The 17,897-nt window shown below is 45.8% G+C and overlaps 1 protein-coding gene across 1 annotated transcript in view; it reads left to right on the top strand.

The window, feature by feature from the left end:
• The window catches only part of CHRD (chordin), a 57,580-nt gene extending 55,490 nt beyond the window's left edge, over positions 1-2,090 (top strand). The window contains exon 23 of the mRNA XM_087726127.1: positions 1,299-2,090. Coding sequence (XP_087582253.1) covers positions 1,299-1,369 — 71 coding nt within the window. The 3' untranslated portion in view covers positions 1,370-2,090. The remainder of the gene's footprint in view (positions 1-1,298) is intronic.
• The last annotated feature ends 15,807 nt before the right edge of the window (positions 2,091-17,897 follow it).

Genomic DNA, 17,897 nt, shown 5'->3' with positions numbered 1-17,897 from the left:
ATTTCTCCTTGTTTAGTTTCCATCCATTATTCCTTATCCGGCCTTCAGGTGCTTTGGAAAATAGCTTGACCCCCTCCACTCTATGGCGGCCCCTCAAATATTAAAGCATGCCATAAATGGAGTGGGGAGCGCTGATCATGCATGCATGCACGCTGGATTCATGCGCATTGCATTATGGGTGTGGCACACCCACGTATGACCGCCCCCTGCACTCCCCCCGCTTTTGGCATGCGAGCCACAAAAGGTTCGCCATCTCTGCCTTATACATTCAATTAAAAACCTTTTTTAAAAAAAAAATATTTTTCATTGTACATTTTCCTTTATTCTGCATCACAATTTCAATTTTGCAAGAGCAGAATCCTGGTTGTATCAAATCCTTTTTAAATATACATGATGTTATACACCCTAATCGCAACCATTTTTCTCTTAATCTTATAGCATTGTCCCTTTTTAAATGCATAATGACGTACATCATAATTGTGTCCATTGTTTCCATAGTTATAACGTAACACTCTATTCCAGTGGTTCCCAACAGGGGGGGCAAGTTGATTTTTAATGGGGGCAATTTGAACCTTGTTTAAAGCAAGTTAATGGCCTTTTAGACTTCCTCCGCGTGAGTAGGGTTCACTTTTTGAGTAAAGTAAGAGTTATAAGTCCCAAGGGGGGCATCAGGATTTTAGAGATGCTTAAGTGGGACATGGCCAAAAAAAGAGTTGGGAACCACTGCTTTCTACGTTTATCACTCTATACATTTTGATTTACAATTGTGTACAGCCCGATAATGATATTACTTGCAATATACCGTATTTTTCGGACTATAAGACGCACCAGTGTATAAGACACACCAAGATTTCGAAGAGGTAAGTAAGAAAAAAAAGGGGGCTTTGTCTTCCCTGGCCCCCAGGAGCACTCTGCAGGCTTCAGCAGGGCTGGGGGAAAGCAAAAATGCCCCTGTTTTTGCAAAAAACAGGCTGTTTTTCGCAAAATTGGGGTGTGGAGGAGGCCAAAAATGGCTGTATTTGGTGCATAAGACACACTAACATTTCCATGCTCCTTTTTTTTGGGGGGGGGGAAGGTGTGTCTTACACTCTGAAAAATATGGTATATTTTCTATATAACTTTGTACATTTGTTTCTACATTGTTAATCTTAACATTCTATTAAAATCTGGAGAAGGCCAGTAAGTCCACAGATAAAGTCCGGTTTTTCCTGCTCCAGTCTGATTAAACCTGCCAGTCTAATTCATATCCCCCCCTCCTCCCCACTGATCTGCTCTGTTCCCCCGTTTGTGTCCCGCAGCATCAGAGATCCTTCAAGAAGAAGGTCAAGGGACTTTTGGAGGAGTGACCAAGAGCTCATGGAGACATTAACCAGCCCAAACCAAGAAGCATGGATGCCCCCAAAGATATTTTAAGAGTTGCCGAGGCAGGCAGTCTGGAGTGAGAGCTTTCTGGGACCCTCCTTGAAGTCACCCCGACTTTTGATGGTGGTCTCCGTGCACCAGGAAGGCCTTCAGATCTTCTCCTCCCCAGAAGAAGCCTCCATCCATTCTCCTGAGCTGCTCTCCTTTCTCCTCTACACCTGTGGGCAGCCACGGGATGGGCTTACCCCAGTTTTGCACCTCTGAGAAGAAAATTTATTTTATTTTATTCCTTAAGGAACTGGGAATTGATATTACGTGTCTGGGATACGCAGTAAAACTCTACGATGGAACCGTGATTTTTGCCCAACCCTTCCATGTCCCCATGAACTCAACACGTTGACGTCTTCATCTTCATTTGACACATTCGGGATCACGTGACCTCTTCAAAAGGAATTGCTTAAGTCGTACTGAACTCTATCCAAAGGAGGGGAAGCAAACTCTCCCCCAAAGTAATATATATGTACATATGTACAGTAGTGGCCAAAATTGGGAAAAACTTTTGGGAAAAGTGTACAGTAATTTTGAGGTATGACGACTAATAACACCACTTTTGGTGGAGGGGAGTAGTACAGGGGTTCCACAAATCTACCGTGCCGTTTAGAACCAGTTCCATCTCCCTCCCCCCGCCCGTCTGCCCATCATCAAGATGAAGAGCGAGAGGAGGGATTCTGGGAGTTGAAGTCCACAAGTCTTAAAGCTGTCAACTTTGAACACCTCTGGGGGTTTTTTTCTAAAGGGTTAGGGGTGCAAGGGTCTTGTAACTTGACAGCTTTAAGACTTGTGTGCTTCAAATGCCAGAGTTCCTGATCCAACATTTTGGTTGCTAAGCAAGAGCGTTGTTAAGTGAGTTTCACCACATTTTACAACATGACTGCCAAGCCACTCCCACTCGCTCACATGGCTGGCAAGCCACTCCCCACCTGGTCACATGGCTGGCAAGCCACTCCCACAAAGCAGGCCACACCTGGTGTGGTCATTAGCCATCGAACCTCAAAAATACACTTTACAACCAAATACACCCAAACGGTTTCCACAATTTTGGCCACGACTGTATATAAAATGTAAAATTGTCCTCCTTCGCTGCAATTCGAGGCCAGGAATGGAGGGTACTGGGGGAATTTTGTTTCATTTTGTTGTATAATTTATGTTGTTTCGCGGCTGAGGCTCTTCTTTCCCGCTCAATCCAAAACGGAAGGGTCGATGTTGAAGATGAAATATTTATTTTTTGAAAACTAAGATCAACCGAGTAAAATGCGCGTGAGGTTGAGCAAATGCTTTGCGTTTGTGGTAACTCTCTCTCTCTCTCTCTCTCTCTCTCTCTCTCTCTCTCTCTCTCTCTCTCTTTCTCTCTCTCTCTCTTTCTGAAAGGGTTTTTAATCCCATGGGAATTCCCATGGTTGGATTAAAAGCAGTTTGTAATGGAAAGGGCAAAGTCTGGGTGAGGTGGCTAAACCCTGGAGGAGGAGGAGGAGGAGAAGGAGGAGGAGAAACAAGGATTAACATGTCACTCTCACAGTCTTGCAACATAGCAATTGCACTTAGATTTATATATCACTTCACAGTGCTTTACAGCCCCCCTCTAAGCGGTTTGCAGGGTCAGCCTTTTGCCCCCAACAATCTGGGTCCTCATTTTACCAACCTCAGAAGGACGGAAGCCTGAGTCAACCTTGAGCCTAGTGAGATTCGAACTGCCAAATTGCAGGCAGCCGGTAGTCAGAAGAAGTACCCTGCAGTACTATACTCTTAACTACTGCACCACCACAGCTCTTACAACATCCTGGAAATTTCCTGGGAAATCATCTGCTACATCTCAGTTGCAGAAAACCACAGGATACTCCAGGCCTTTTTTTTGCAACTCGATGTGAGGTGCAAGCAATCAGAACCACTCGGGAATACAGGGAGTGTGAAAATAGAATAGAATTGAAAATAGGATAGGATAGAATAGAAAATTAGAATAAAATGGAATGGAATAGAATGAAATGGAATAGAATAGAATAGGGAATACAATAGAAAATAGGAGAGGATAGAGAAAAGAATAGAATAGAACAGAAAAGGGAATAGGATAGAAAATAGGATAGGATAGAATAGAATAGAGAATAGAATAGAGAATGGAATGAAATGGAACGGAACAGAACAGAACAGAAAAGAAAACAGAATGGGATAGGATAGAATAGAATAGAATAGAGAATGGAATGGAATGGAATGAAAGGGAAAAGAACAGAAAAAAGAAAACAGGATAGGATAGGATAGAGAAAAGAATAGAATAGAACAGAATAGAAAAGAAAAAAGAAAAGGGAATAGAATAGAAAATAGAATGGGATAGGATAGAATAGAATAGAGAATAGAATAGAGAATGGAATGGAATGAAATGGAACAGAACGGAACAGAACAGAAAACAGAATAGAATAGAATATGGAATGGAAGGGAACAGAACAGAAAAGAAAACAGGACAGAACAGAAAAGAAAACAGAATAGGATAGAACAGAATAGAATAGAATAGAATAGAATTCTTTATTAGCCAACTGATTAAACACACAAGGAATTTGTCTGCAGTGCATAAACTCCCAATGTACATACAACAATAGTGATAGATCATTATCATAGTCATTGTAAAAATACAGTCATCGTAAAACATTAGATACAACACTGGATACTAAATAAGCAATCAATATAAATCATACTAGGCTACTAAGTAAACAATTCAAATCCTAAGATACAAGCAACAAAGCTATACTCCTAAGAAGATAAGGAGATAGTTGATAGGGAAGATGAAAATAGAAGATGAGAACAATGATGGGTGATACGGCCTTTCTAGATAGCTTGACAGTCTGGTGGGAAATTAGTTGTTTAGCAAAGTGATGGAACGGGGGGGGGGAGGGGGGAGCGAACTGTCCTTGTGTCCAGTTATTCTGCTGTGCAGTGCCCTATAGCGTCATTTTGAGGGTAGAAGTTGAAATTATTTTTGTCCAGGAGGCGAGAGGTCTGTAGATATTTTTCACATCCTTCTTTCTGGCTCGTGCAGTGCACAGGTCCTTAGTGGAAGGCAGATTGGTAGCAATTGTTTTTTTCTGCATGGAAAACGGCCTCTGCTCCTCTTTTCCAGATCCAAAAGCAAAGAAATGGGTTGATTTCAGCACCACGTATCCTATAAAGAGGCAGAACTGGTCTCATTGCATGCACGAAAGATGCTTACCCATCACAGGCCAGGGGCTGAATCTTCCCGATGCATTAAAATGGATAGCAGGAGAGAATTATTCATGCCGTTCTCCCCACCAAACTAAAAAGAAAGGGGACTGGGTGGATTTAAAAATTAATACCCTGCTAAGTGAATCACAGCAGGGATGGTTGCATAATATGCTTAAGACACACTTAGCTGTGACCCTGATTTTCTGATTCACCACCCAGCAAGTAGTCCTCGGCTTGCATCTGTTCGTTTAACGACCGTTCAAAAGTTACAACAGCCCCGAAAAATGGAATTTATGATAGTTTTTCACAGTTGCACGACCTTTACAGCATCCCCATGGTCAGCTGATCAAAATTCAGACGCTGGGCAGCTGGTTCGTATTGATGACCAGTTGCTGTGTCTTTAAGGTAATAAATTAAGTGAGTTTGGTTGTTACCGCAACACCCTACCTGTGACTCATTTAAGTGTGTTGTGGGAACGGAACGATAATTGGTCCCCCTTATTCCAGACCAGGGGTGGGTTCCTGCCAATTCTAACCTCTTCTATAGAAGAGGTTCCACAAATCTACTGTGCTGTTTAGAACCGGTTCCAGTTCCCTCTCCCCGCCCGTCCGCACATCATCAAGATGAAGAGCGAGAGGAGGAATTCTGGGAGTTGAAGTCCACAAGTCTTAAAGCTGTCAAGTTTGAACACCCCTGAGGTTTTTTTTTCTAAAGGGTTAGGGGTACGAGGGTCTTGCAACTTGACAGCTTTAAGACTTGCTGCTTCAAATGACAGAGTTTCTGAGTCAACATTTTGGTTGCTAAGCAAAAGCGTTGTTAAGTGAGTTTCATCACATTTTACAAGTTGGCTAAGCCCACCCAGTCATATGGCTGGCAAGCCTCTCCCACCCGCTCACATGGCCGGCAAACCACTCCTACCCAGTCACATGGCTGGCAAGCCACTCCCACAAAGCAGGCCACACCTACAGAATAGGTTCTAAAAAAATTTGAAACCCACCACTGTTCCAGAGAGACGAGGTCTTCTAGTCCAACCCTCTGCCTAGGCAGGAAATCCTATATCATTTCAGATAGATGGCTATCCAACATCTTCTTAAAGACTTCCAGTGTTGGGGCATTCACAACTTCTGGAGGCAACTTCTGTTCCACTGATTAATTGTTCTCACTGTCAGGAAATTTCTCCTCAGTTCTAAGTTGCTTCTCTCCTTGATTAGTTTCCACCCATTGCTTCTTGTCCTGCCCTCAGGTGCTTTGGAGAATAGTTTGACTCCCTCTTCTTTGTGGCAGCACCTGAGATATTGGAAGACTGCTATGATGTCTCCCCTAGTCCTTCTTTTCATTAAATTAGACATACCCAGTTCCTGCAACCGTTCTTCATATGTTTTAGCCTCCAGTCCCCTAATCCTCTTCGTTGCTCTTCTCTGCACTCTTTCTAGAGTCTCCACATCTTTTCTACATCATGGCGACCAAGGCCTGTCTGAAATGGCTTAGAATCTCTTACTTGAGCAGTGGGTTGGACTAGAAGACCTCCAAGGTCCCTTCCACCTCTATTCTGATTCTGATATCCAGGGGAAAATGTCTACCCAAGTCATAGATAGAGTAAATCTTTGGCAACCAACGCTGTTGGAGTGCGGCAGGCAGAAATTAGAAGCTTAATTCTCTTCCAGCTTCAGTGCTGGCTGAGTTCGTATGCTGAGCTAAATCATGGTGTACAGGCAGTCCTCGACTTACAACAGTCCCTTTAGCGACCATTGAAAGTGGCAACGCACTGAAAAAAGTGACTTACGACCACTGCAGCATCCCCATGGCCATATGGTCAGACACATGGCCACTGACCCGTATGTACGATGGTTGCAGTGTCCCTGAGTCAATGTGGTCAACTTTTGCGACCTTCTGGCATGTTGGAAGAAATGTCCTTCTGGGTTCGGCTCCAAGTGGGGAAAAAGACACTGGAGACATGGAGGCTGCTTGGAAAGATGGTTTAATGGTGGACAGGACCACATGGCTTGAGCTCCTGAACAGAAAAGGGGAATCAGATGCTTCCAGATGTTGGGTGAAGAAGAAAAGAAAAGACAGAGATGCTGAAAGTCCCTGGTTTTATGCCCTCTCTGGCCTTTGATCTTCAGCTTGTATTCTGATTGGTTGCCAGTCTATAGCAATAGACTTATATACCGCTTCATAGGCCTTTCAGGCCTCTCTAAGCGGTTTACAGAGAGTCAGCATATTGCCCCCAACAATCTGGGTCCTCATTTTACCCACCTCGGAAGGATGGAAGGCTGAGTCAACCCTGAGCCGGTGAGATTTGAACCGCTGACCTGCTGATCTAGCAGTAGCCTGCAGTGCTGCATTTAACCACTGCGCCACCCTGGCTCTCTCTCCAGTCTCCCAGGGGGCCATGCAGGGGCAACTCTCTAGGCTGTAAGTCCAAGTTTGGTTGAGCCTTGCTTCTTCCCAGGTGCCCTGTGGCGAGATGGGTAAAAGGCTAATATTATCATGCTTTAATCCCATCACCCTGGAGCTGAAGTGGAGAGATCTTTGTTATGTAGAATAGACTGGCTCAGGCTTTTTAATGGCCCATTGACAAATGTGGGGGGCTATTAAGAGTGAGTCTGTTTCCTGCCTAATAACATGTTTCTTCATTTCTGATCCAGGGGAAATATAATATCCTGCCTTTTCAATATTTCCCAGGATATTTCTTTTTTTTTTTTTAGGAGAGGGAGGGGTGGGTGCTAACTTCCTACAGACAAGCCAAGTCAATGAGGATATGGAGATTTTCCCTAAATGGATCTTTTTAGAAATGACTTTGTTCCAATATATCAGGGGCTGCCACAAAGAAGAGGGTGTCAACCTACTCTCCAAAGCACCAGAAAGCGAGACAGGGGGAAAAAAATGTCTGGAAACTAATCAAGGAGAGATTCAGCCTAGATAAGAAGGAAAATGAGAGCAATCAATCCATGGAACAGAAGTTGCCTTCAGAAATTGTGGGAGCTTCATCACGGGAAGCTTTCAAGAAGAGACTGGACTGCCATCTGTCAGAACTGGTGTAGAGTCTCCTGCTTGGGCAGGGGGTTGGACTGGATGACCTCCAAGGCCCCTTCCAGCTCTGTTATTCCGTTATTTTGTCTTATCCTGTTCCAACTCAGTAATAGCTCCCTTCACTTACCATATATAAACCACTAGAGGGCAGCAAAACGTCAGGAAAGGCCAACGTTGGCTTCAGGCAGGCTGGAGAGTGAAATATAACTTTATTATTATTCGTCTCTATTTAGCATTTAGTATTTAAATGTTTAACTGCCCTTCTGCTCCTTTACTAGTTGCCTGGAGACCATAAAGCTGACACGAAAGATCTGTGGCTGTGGCTGTGGCTCCAGTACCTTTCCTTCACATTTAACAGGTCTAAGTTCTACCTTGTTATCACCTCAGTCTTCGGTTATCACCTGGAACTAAAGAGGAATTTCCCCATGGAACAATTAATCAGTGGGAGGGCTTCCCTCCAGAAGTTGTGGGTCCTCCATCCCTGGAGGTTTTCAAGAAGTTGTCCAGAATGGTAGAAAGAAGGACTAGGGGAGACATGATAGCAGCCTTCCAATATCTCAGGGGCTGCCCCAAAGAAGAGGGAGTCAAGCTATTCTCCAAGGCACCTTAGGGTAGAACAAGAAGCAATGGATGGAAGCTAATCGAGGAGAGAAGCAACTTAGAACTGAGGAGAAATTTCCTGACAGTTAGAACAATTAATCAGCGGAACAGAAATTGCCTCCAGAAGTTGTGAATGCCCCAACACTGGAAGTCTTTAAGAAGATGTTGGATAGCCATTTGTCGGAAACGGTAGAGGGTTTCCTGCCCAGGCAGGGGGTTGGACTAGAAGACCTCCAAGGTCCCTTCCAACTCTGCTGTTGTATTGTATTGTATTGTAATTTAATGAAAAGAAGGACCAGGGAGAAGTGAGAGCAGTCTTCCAATATCTCAGGGGTTGCCCCAAAGAAGAGGGAGTCAAGCTATTCTCCATGGCACCTGAGGGTAGAAGCAATGGGTGGAAACTAATCAAGGAGAGAAGCAACTTAGGAGAAATTTCCTGACAGTGAGAACAATGAATCAGTGGAACAGCTTGCCTCCAGAAGTTGTGAATGCCCCAAACACTGGAAGTCTTTAAGATGTTGGATAGCCATTTGTCTGGAATGGTATAAGGTTTCCTGCCCAGGCAGGGGGTTGGACTAGAAGACCTCCAAGGTCCCTTCCAACTCTGCTATTGTATTGTATTGTATAGGTTCTCCTGCTTGAGCAGGGAGGTGGTCTAGAACAGCTGTCACCAACTGGTGGTCCGTGGACCACTGGTGGTTCGTGAGCAAATTTCAGTGGTCCGCAGAAAAATGATTTGCATTTTTTATATTGCACTAAATCAGGGGTCCTCAAACTACGGCCCCTGGGATGGATACGTGCAATGAACGCTTGTGTTGCTGCAGAGAGTCTCCCCCTTCGGGGTCTTTTTATGCAGGTTGGAGGGGGGCAGAAATTCCGACTTGGGGTCTGCTTCGGTCTCCTGGTGGGGGGCTTTGGGCGAAGGCTGGAGGGAAGGGCCACTGAGGGCCTCGTTCCAGTGGGACTGCATCATGGCCTGGAACTGGCTGACCATCTCAGCCCAGTGAGCCTCCAGGTGCAGTTACCTGGCCTTGCACTCCCGCAAGTTTTCCCTCTGCTTGGAAAGCATATGCTCCTAGTCCTCAGTGAGGTGCTTCTGCTGAGTCTCCTTCTCAGTCAGATCCAATTTGAACTGAGTTGTTTTGCCAACTCTTTCTCCTGGTGGCTGCTCGGCTCCAGCAACTGCTTCCTGTTGGGGCCCTAAGGAGCCCGGGCGGGCAGGCGAGGAGTGGCTGGGAGGGGAGGGGCGAGGAGTGGCTGGCAAGGCGCCCCTTGACATGAATGACATTGAGTTGGTCACGCCCACCCAGTCACATGACCACCCAGCCACGCCCACCCAGCCGGTCATTAGACAGATCATATTAGTGGTTTGCGGGATTTAAAATTATGAATTTAGTGGTCCCTGAGATCCAAAAGGTTGGGGACCCCTAGACTAGAAGACCTCCAAAGTCCCTATGATTCTATGGAAAGGAACACAGGGCATTACAGAGACTCTCACAGATCATCCACCCCAAATTTAGAAACAGAAAACTGCTTCTCAATTGAAGGCAGGACAAGAAGCAATGGATGGAAACTAATCAAGGACAGAAGCAACCTAGAACTAAGGAGAAATTTCCTGAAAGTTAGAACAATTAATCAGTGGAACAGAAATTGCCTCCAGAAGTTGTGAATGCCCCAACACTGGAAGTCTTTAAGAAGAGATTAGACAGCCATTTGCCTGAAACGGTATGGGGTTTCCTGCTAGAGCAGGAGGTTGGACTAGAAGACCTCCAAGGTCCCTTCCAACTCTGCTATTTTGTGATCTGCTTGAAATCTCCCTGCTAAACTCAGAAAGGCTGAGTAAATCCAACACTGAAATGACGCAATTGGACTTTCTCTACAGGGCTTGCAAAAATCCAGTTGCTAGCTAGAGGGCAGCACAGAGCTAGGTTTTTAAAGTGTAGCCTTGCTGCCATCTAGTGGTCGGATTCTTTTCTCAAGTGATCCAAGCTGCTTTCTCACAGTTACGCAAGTAAATCCAGAGCCACAAGCTCTTTGCCGTTTTCAAACCAGTTTGTCCTCAGTTGCTTTAGTTACAGCAACAAAAGAGTGCAAAGGGAAGTTCCTCATTAATCACTCAGCTTGCACCCACTTCCATCTCTATTATTCTGCTGTTGGAAGAAATATCCATTCAGTTCCAAGCCAGGACAAAATGGAGGCTGGAGGCTGATTAAAAAGAAGGTCCATTTATTGATTAACAAAACAACCTGTTTGTGGTTCTGATGCAGCTGACAAAATGGAGTTGAGAATGGTAGGGGTGGGCTTATACCTTCTCTTGGGCCTTGCACTTGAGCTTCCTCTTCCTGTGCAAGAACATGTCTTCTATTGGCTGTTGTCAGACTCTCATGGGGCCATGGAGGGGTCACGTAGGGGTCATAGCTGGCTCTATAGGTTGTCTGAACTGCCAAGTTTGGTTGAGGTTTCTGAGGGTGTTGCAATGAAGGGGGCTTGTGTTGGGCCATTCCGAGGTGGCGCAGTGGTTAAATGCAGCACTGCAGGCTACTTCAGCTGACTGCAGTTCTGCAGTTCGGCTGTTCAAATCTCACCGGCTCAGGGTTGACTCAGCCTTCCATCCTTCCGTGGTGGGTGAAATGAGGACCCGGATTGTTGTTGGGGGCAATATGCTGACTCTGTAAACCGCTTAGAGAGGGCTGAAAGCCCTATGAAGCAGTATATAAGTCTAACTGCTATTGCTATTGTGGCTGAGGGCTAATCCTACCTTTGTTGGATCTCGGGTGAGAGTATTTGCTTGTGAATTGGCACAACGCTCCAAGCCACGGGATGGACTGGCTCCGCTTAGCACCAAGCAAACGGCACCTTGGGAGCTTTCGCTAAGCTGGGTCAGTATCTGGCGTGAACAGAGGTTATCTGCATTAATGAGGTTCCTAACCCCCTGCAAACACAGATAGGAGGGAACCAAGATAGGCGGATTGTGATCCTGCCCGGGGCTGTTTCAGAACTTGTACTTTGCTTATCTGCTCCAGTTGAACATTGGTGCAGAACGAAGCCTACTGACCTAACTGTACTTTTCATTTCATAACTCTCCTCTAACCCATTTAATCTCTCTATTCCCTCTGAGCTCTTTGGTTGGCCTGCCACAGGTTGGAAGACTTTAAGCTGTGATGGCAAACCTATGCCACGCGTGCCAGAGGTGGCACGCAAAGCCCCTCTCTGTGGGCAATGCACCGTCGCCAGCTGCTGTTCCGCTTTCTGGAGCAGCTGGTCTTTGCAAGCACCAGAGCAGTGGTGGGTTTCAGCCGGTACACCCTGGTATGGGCGTACCGGAGCCTGCCCGGAGCACCGGATACTCTTCCAGTACAGTGCTCCGGAGGGACCACCCGTCCGCCCGAGCTCCTTACCTGTCCTTTAAGCCTTTGGCGCTTCCGTGCACAGCATGTACGGTGCCTGCGCGACGCTCCACCGAGCAGCTGGTGCGTCAGGGAGGCTTGTGGAGGCGTCGCTAGCAGGTACGACGCATGTACGCACTGCTTGTGTGCGCACGCATGCCTCGTGCGTCCATGTGGGCAACTCCGGGCCCGTTCCAACCGTACTAGTTGGAACGGGATCCGGAACACACCACTGCACCTGAGCACCAGAAAACAATCTGGAAACGGCCTGAAAAACTGTCAAAAAACCAGGCCATTTTCCGGGCTGTTTTTGGGACCTGAAAAAAGGCCTAAAAATGGCCCAGAAAAGACCCAGAAAACAGTCTGACAACCGCCAAAAGACAGGCGTGTGCGCATCTGCCAGCTGGTCTTTGGGTTTGCAGTGGTCCGGTGCACCCACCCATCAGTGGTGGGTTTCAAAATTTTTTAGAACCTCTTCTGTAGGTATGGCATGCTGTGTGGGAGCGGCTTGCCGGCCATGTGACTGGGTGGGAGTGGCTTGCCAGCCATGTGACTGGGTGGGAGTGGCTTGCCAGCCATGTGACTGGGTGGGAGTGGCTTGCCAGCCATGTGACTGAGTGGGAGTGGCTTGCCAGCCATGTGACTGGGTGGGAGTGGCTTGCCAGCCATGTGACTGGGTGGGCATGGCCAACTTGTAAAATGTGGTGGAACTCACTTAACAACGCTCTTGCTTGGAAACCAAAATGTTGGCTCAGGAACTCTGGCATTGAAGTGTGCAAGTCTTAAAGCTGTCAAGTTACAAGACCCTTGTACCCCTAACCCTTTAGAAAAAAAACCCCAGAGGTGTTCAAACTTGACAGCTTTGAGACGTGTGGACTTCAATTCCCAGAATTCCTCCACTCACTGTTCATCTTGATGATGTGCGGACGGTCGGTGGGAGGAAGCTGGAACTGGTTCTAAACAGCACAGTAGATTTGTGGAACCTCTTCTGTAGAAGAGCTTAGAACTGGCAGGAACCCACCCCTGCCACCTATGCACATGTGTTCGGTTTGGGCACTCGGTGCCGAAAAGGTTCGTCATCATTGCACTAGGGGTTGAATGTAATACAGGTAATCCTCAACTTAAAAGGACTCCATTTAATGTCCGTTTGAAGTTACAACACCACTGAAAAATGTGACTTACACACTTATGACCATTGCAGTACCCCCAGGGTCACGTGATGAAAATTCAGACACTTGGCGACTGACTCATATTTATGACGTTTGCAGTCAACGGTGGGTTGCACATTTCGTTACCACCAGCCTTCTGCGCCTACGCCTGGTTCAGTGGTGGGATTCAAATAATTTAGCAACCGGTTCTCTGCCCTAATGACCAGCTGGGTAGGCGTGGCTCAGTGGTCATGTGACTGGGTGGGTGTGGCCAATTCATCATCACTCATGTTGATGGGTGCTTGCCTTAGCTGTGACAATGTAATAAGGGTTAACCGGAGAGGCAGTTTCTGTAAGCAGGGCAATAAAGATTAAGCTAGAAACAACACCAGAATGTTTACTTCCCGCCTTCCTTACAGGATTAGCCCTGTAAAGTGGAAAAGAAGAAAATGAGATTTTTTCCAACAACTGGTTCTCCAAACTGCTTAGAAAGTTAACAACTGGTTCTCCCGGATAGGTGCGAACCGGCTGAATCCCACCACTAGCCTGGTTTCAAAAATGTACCTAAATAGGACGGGATAGACCTGGGACAGATTTCCTTTCCCGTGATTTCCACTACTGGTTCAGACAAACTGTTCCGAACCGGCTGAATACCCCATTTGGTTGCAGCCTCCCAGACGTCTGCGGTCCTCTTTTGCAAACTTCTGACAAGCAAAGTCAACGGAGCAAGCAGATTCATTGAACAACTGTTTTGCTAACTGAACAACTGAAGTGGTTCACTTAACAACTGTGGCAGGAAAGGTTGCAAAATGGGGCAAAACTCACTTAACAACTGTCTCATTTAGAAATGGAAATCCAGGGCTGAGTTGTGGCTGTAGGTTGACAGCTACCTGTAATTATGCCCACCAAAAATGCTTATGCCACGCTAAATGGGCTCATTTTTAAGGTAAAGGTTCCCCTCGCACATATGTCCTAGTCGTTCCTGACTCTAGGGGCCTCATCTCCATTTCAAAGCCAAAGAGCCAGCACTGTCCGAAGACGTCTCCATGGTCACGTGGCCGGCATGACTCAACGCCGAAGGAGCACAGAACGCTGTTACCTTCCCACCAAAGGTGGCCCCTATTTTTCTCCTTGCATTTTATCAGGTGCTTTCGAACTGCTAGGTTGGCAGAAGCTGGGACACGTGAGCTCACTCCGTTATGCGGCGCTAGGGATTCGAACCACCGAACCGCCAACCTTTCTGATCGACAAGCTCAGCCTCTTAGCCCCTGAGCCAACACGTCCCATAGTTCATTTTTAAGGCGCCCACAATTAACCCTGAGTTTTAGAGATCCACATGGGTTGAAAAACGAGCTCCACTTTGCAGGCCGTTTCGGTATTATTTGAATTTTGGCTTCCCTGGTTGTTGACCTGGAGATTAATCGTCCTTATCAAAATCATCTAAGTGCTTTTTAAGTAGCACGGTAAATATGCAGTGCCAATCTCGCGCAATGGATGTGCCGTTTTGAGTTCGCGTCAAGGGTCAAGGAAAGATTGTGAAAGGCGTTTGGTTCCTATCGGGGAACTGACTGAGGACACAAGATTCAAAGGTGAATGTGGGCAAAAGGATACGTTTGCAACCCAGGTTCAATTTTTTAGGCCAGGGTGGGCAAGTAGGGTCCCTTTTACGACCTGTGGACTTCAACTCCCAGAATTCCTGAGCCAGCCATGCTGGCTCAGGAATTCTGGGAGTTGGTCTATAGGTCTTAAAGAGGCCACAGTTCCTCAGTCCTGCTTTAGGTCCTTGGGTAGCTGGTTTCTGCCACTGCTTTAAATCAGGGCTCTTCCAAACTTGGCAACTTTAAGACTTGTGGACTTCAACTCCCAGAATTCCCCCCACCAGGCATTTTGGGAGTCAGCATCCACATGTGTTAAAATGGCCAAGTTTGGATATCCTAGCCTTAAATCAAGATAGGAATCTCCTACTTTCCAGTTGATGGTGAATTACAGCTTGAGTACTTGAGAGACCGCCTGCTGCCAATCACCTCCACTAGACCGATTGGATCCCACAGATTAGGCCTCCTCCGAATTCCATCCGCCGGCCAGTGCCGACTGGCAACTACCCGGAGGAGAGCCTTCTCTGTGGCTGCTCCGACCCTCTGGAACGAACTCCCCGTGGAGATTCGAACCCTCACCACCCTCCAGGCCTTCCGCACAGCCCTCAAAACCTGGCTGTTCCGACAGGCCTGGGGCTAAAGAGCTGTTGCCCCCCTTCTCGAATGGTATGGTTGTTGTGTGTTTTTAAATTATGCATTGTTATGTTTCGTCTTTTTATTTTCTGTCTGTACCCCTCTTCCCTGATTTGAATTGTGAGCCGCCCTGAGTCAAATTCTAGCAAACTCACAAAGTACCACGTAGGATGAGGAAGACCAGGAGTTGTCCACGGAAGGTCAATTTCCATCTCTTATGTTATGGCACAAAGGTGTTGAAGCTGTCCATAGTCCTTAGGTGTGGAAAAAGCAATATCCCCTTGGCACAAGGATTGCAGGGGCAAAGGTGCTTAGGAGAAGCAGAAGACAAAAGTACAGGTTTCTCTTCCGGCACTTTCAATGTGGCACACAGAAATGACTCAAGCTAAGGATGCGAAAGGAAGCTAAGAATAGAAGGGATACGGTGGCTCAGTGGCTAAGACGCGGAGCTCGTCGATCAGAGAGGCCGGCAGTTCAGCGGTTTGAGTCCCTAGCGCCTCGTAACGGAGTGAGCTCCCGTCACTTGTCCCAGCTTCTGCCAACCTAGCAGTTCGGAAGCACGTTGTTCACGTTCGCGTTGCATACAAACAGAGGTTCAGTTTGTTTGGTGAAAAACCTGCGTGCTTCAAATGCCAGAGTTCCTGAGCCAACGTTTTGGTTTCCAAGCAAGAGCGTTGTTAAGTGAGTTTCACCACATTGTACAAGTTGGCCATGCCCACCCAGTCACATGACTTTTATCTCTATCTAAGAAACTACGTTGGATATATATATATATATATATATATATATATATATATATATATATATATATATACATACATACATACATACATACATACATACATACATACATACATACACACACACACACACACACACACACACACACACACACACACAGCGGGGGAAAAGAATCCTGCGAATTTACACCACCAATGGCATAAGGAACAAAGCTAGTAGTCCTGCTATAAATACTTCAAAACCTCCTCCCAGAGGGGAGCAGCAGAAACTGAAGAAGCTTTGTGGAGGAGAAGCGAAACATTTTCAAGGAAAAACCAAGAAAGTCCAGCTGCCTATTGAAAAAGCACCTTTGGGACAACCGTGACCTGGATGATTGAGACTCTCATTGGACATGGCTAATTCCTTCATACTTCACTGCCACTGGAAAGGATAAATACCACTTCCTGTTAAGAAACCAGAAAGAACAATGCAACATTATCCCACGAACTCAATGCAATATTTATTTAGTTTAACTATTTATTAAATTTATTTGCGCCCCATCTCACCTGATCCTGTTGCCTATTTAAACAAGAAAAAAACAAACTATGAGGCACTTGATTCAAAGGATTGATAAATCAAAAGATTTTTTTATATCTTTTGAAAGATTTTTTTTATATCTTTTGAAAGATTCTTGAGAGTCCCTTGGACTGCAAGGAGATCAAATTGAAAAAAATCCTAAAGGAAATCAATCCTTTAGAGAGGGACAGATACTGGAGCTGACGCCAACGGTTGGGTTGGCAATATATAAATCATGTAACAATGCTGTACCTGTTTCTTTAAATCATACTGTAAAATGTGATTGGTTGCTGTTTTCCTCAATTGGCCATAAGAGGGAGCCAGAACGACTGTTAGCTCTCCGTTCGTTAGATGCTGGGCTGATCTGATCTGAGTGTTTTGGAAGCTGGCTGTTAGAAAGTGCCGTGAGCTATTGTAAGTTTTGCAACTGCTAGCAAACTTTGAGTCCCGGACTGTTTGTATGTTTATGGACTATGTTATTTGGATTATCCCTTAACTGAAAGACATTGATGACTGACTGTCTTATCCGTGTATGACTTGGACTGTTTGATGGACTCTGATACCTCTATTTCCACGAAAGTAAAAGCCTGCTTAAACTGCAGTGTCTCTGTATGCTGGTTTGTGTGTTCTCCAACACAACTCTCACAACGCTTCTCTGAAGGCACTCGCTCTCCCAATGCGGAGCTTACCTAACACAAATCCTCTCACCACTCGATGAGAAGAGAGGAGAACTCATTGGAGAAGAAGATGTTGGGAAAGATGGAAAGGGAAAGGAGAAGCGGATGGCAGAGGATGAGATGGTGCACTCGACACAATGAACAGGAATTTGGCCAAACTCCATGAGACAATGGAGGACAGCATAGCCTCTGGTTTGATATGGTCCATGGGGTCACGAAGAGTCGGTCAACTTCTTTCAAACAACTTTTGAAATGTGTGAAGGTATCTCTGGCACACCCTCAGTTGTGTACCCATGGATAGCTTAGTTAATCAACCAAAGGCAAAGGGTGAGATCTCACCATAGAATAACAGAGTTGGAAGGGACTTTGGAAGTCTTCTAGTCCAACCCCCTGCTTAGGCAGGAAACCCTACACCACTTCAGACAAATTGTTATCCAACTTCTTCTTAAAGACTTCCAGTGTTGGAGCAGCCACAACTTCTGGAGGCAACTTCTGTTCCACTGATTAATTGTTCTCACTGTCAGGAAATTTCTCCTCAGTTCTAAGCTGCTTCTCTCCTTGATTAGGTTCCACCCATTGCTTCTTGTTCTACCCTCAGGTGCCTTGGAAAATACCTGGGTTGACCCCCTTCTCTTTGTGACAGCCCATTAGATATTGGAACAATAAGTCCTTTTTCAAATGACCCTTTTAGGGAAATTCTTCATGGACTTTTTGCTGAAAACAGAGAAAAGCGAAGCGACGATTGATTTGAGGATTGAAAAAGAATTAAATGTGGGGTGGAAGGGATAGTTCAATAAGCAGCGAAGTTAGGTAATGAATTTGTTAACATCTGATACAAAGAAGGCCAGATATGTGTGTTTGTTTAGCTAATTTTCTTCCTCTTGTATTCCTTTTTTCCCATCGTTTTCTTCGCATTGTCTT

The sequence above is a fragment of the Thamnophis sirtalis genome, unplaced genomic scaffold, assembly GCF_051295495.1.
Source record: "Thamnophis sirtalis isolate CommonGarterSnake01/CBP01778 unplaced genomic scaffold, rThaSir2_p1.2 scaffold_11, whole genome shotgun sequence".
NCBI lineage: Eukaryota > Metazoa > Chordata > Lepidosauria > Squamata > Natricidae > Thamnophis > Thamnophis sirtalis.
Note: the sequence above shows the minus strand (reverse complement) of the source record. Positions and strands in the feature narration are given on the sequence as shown.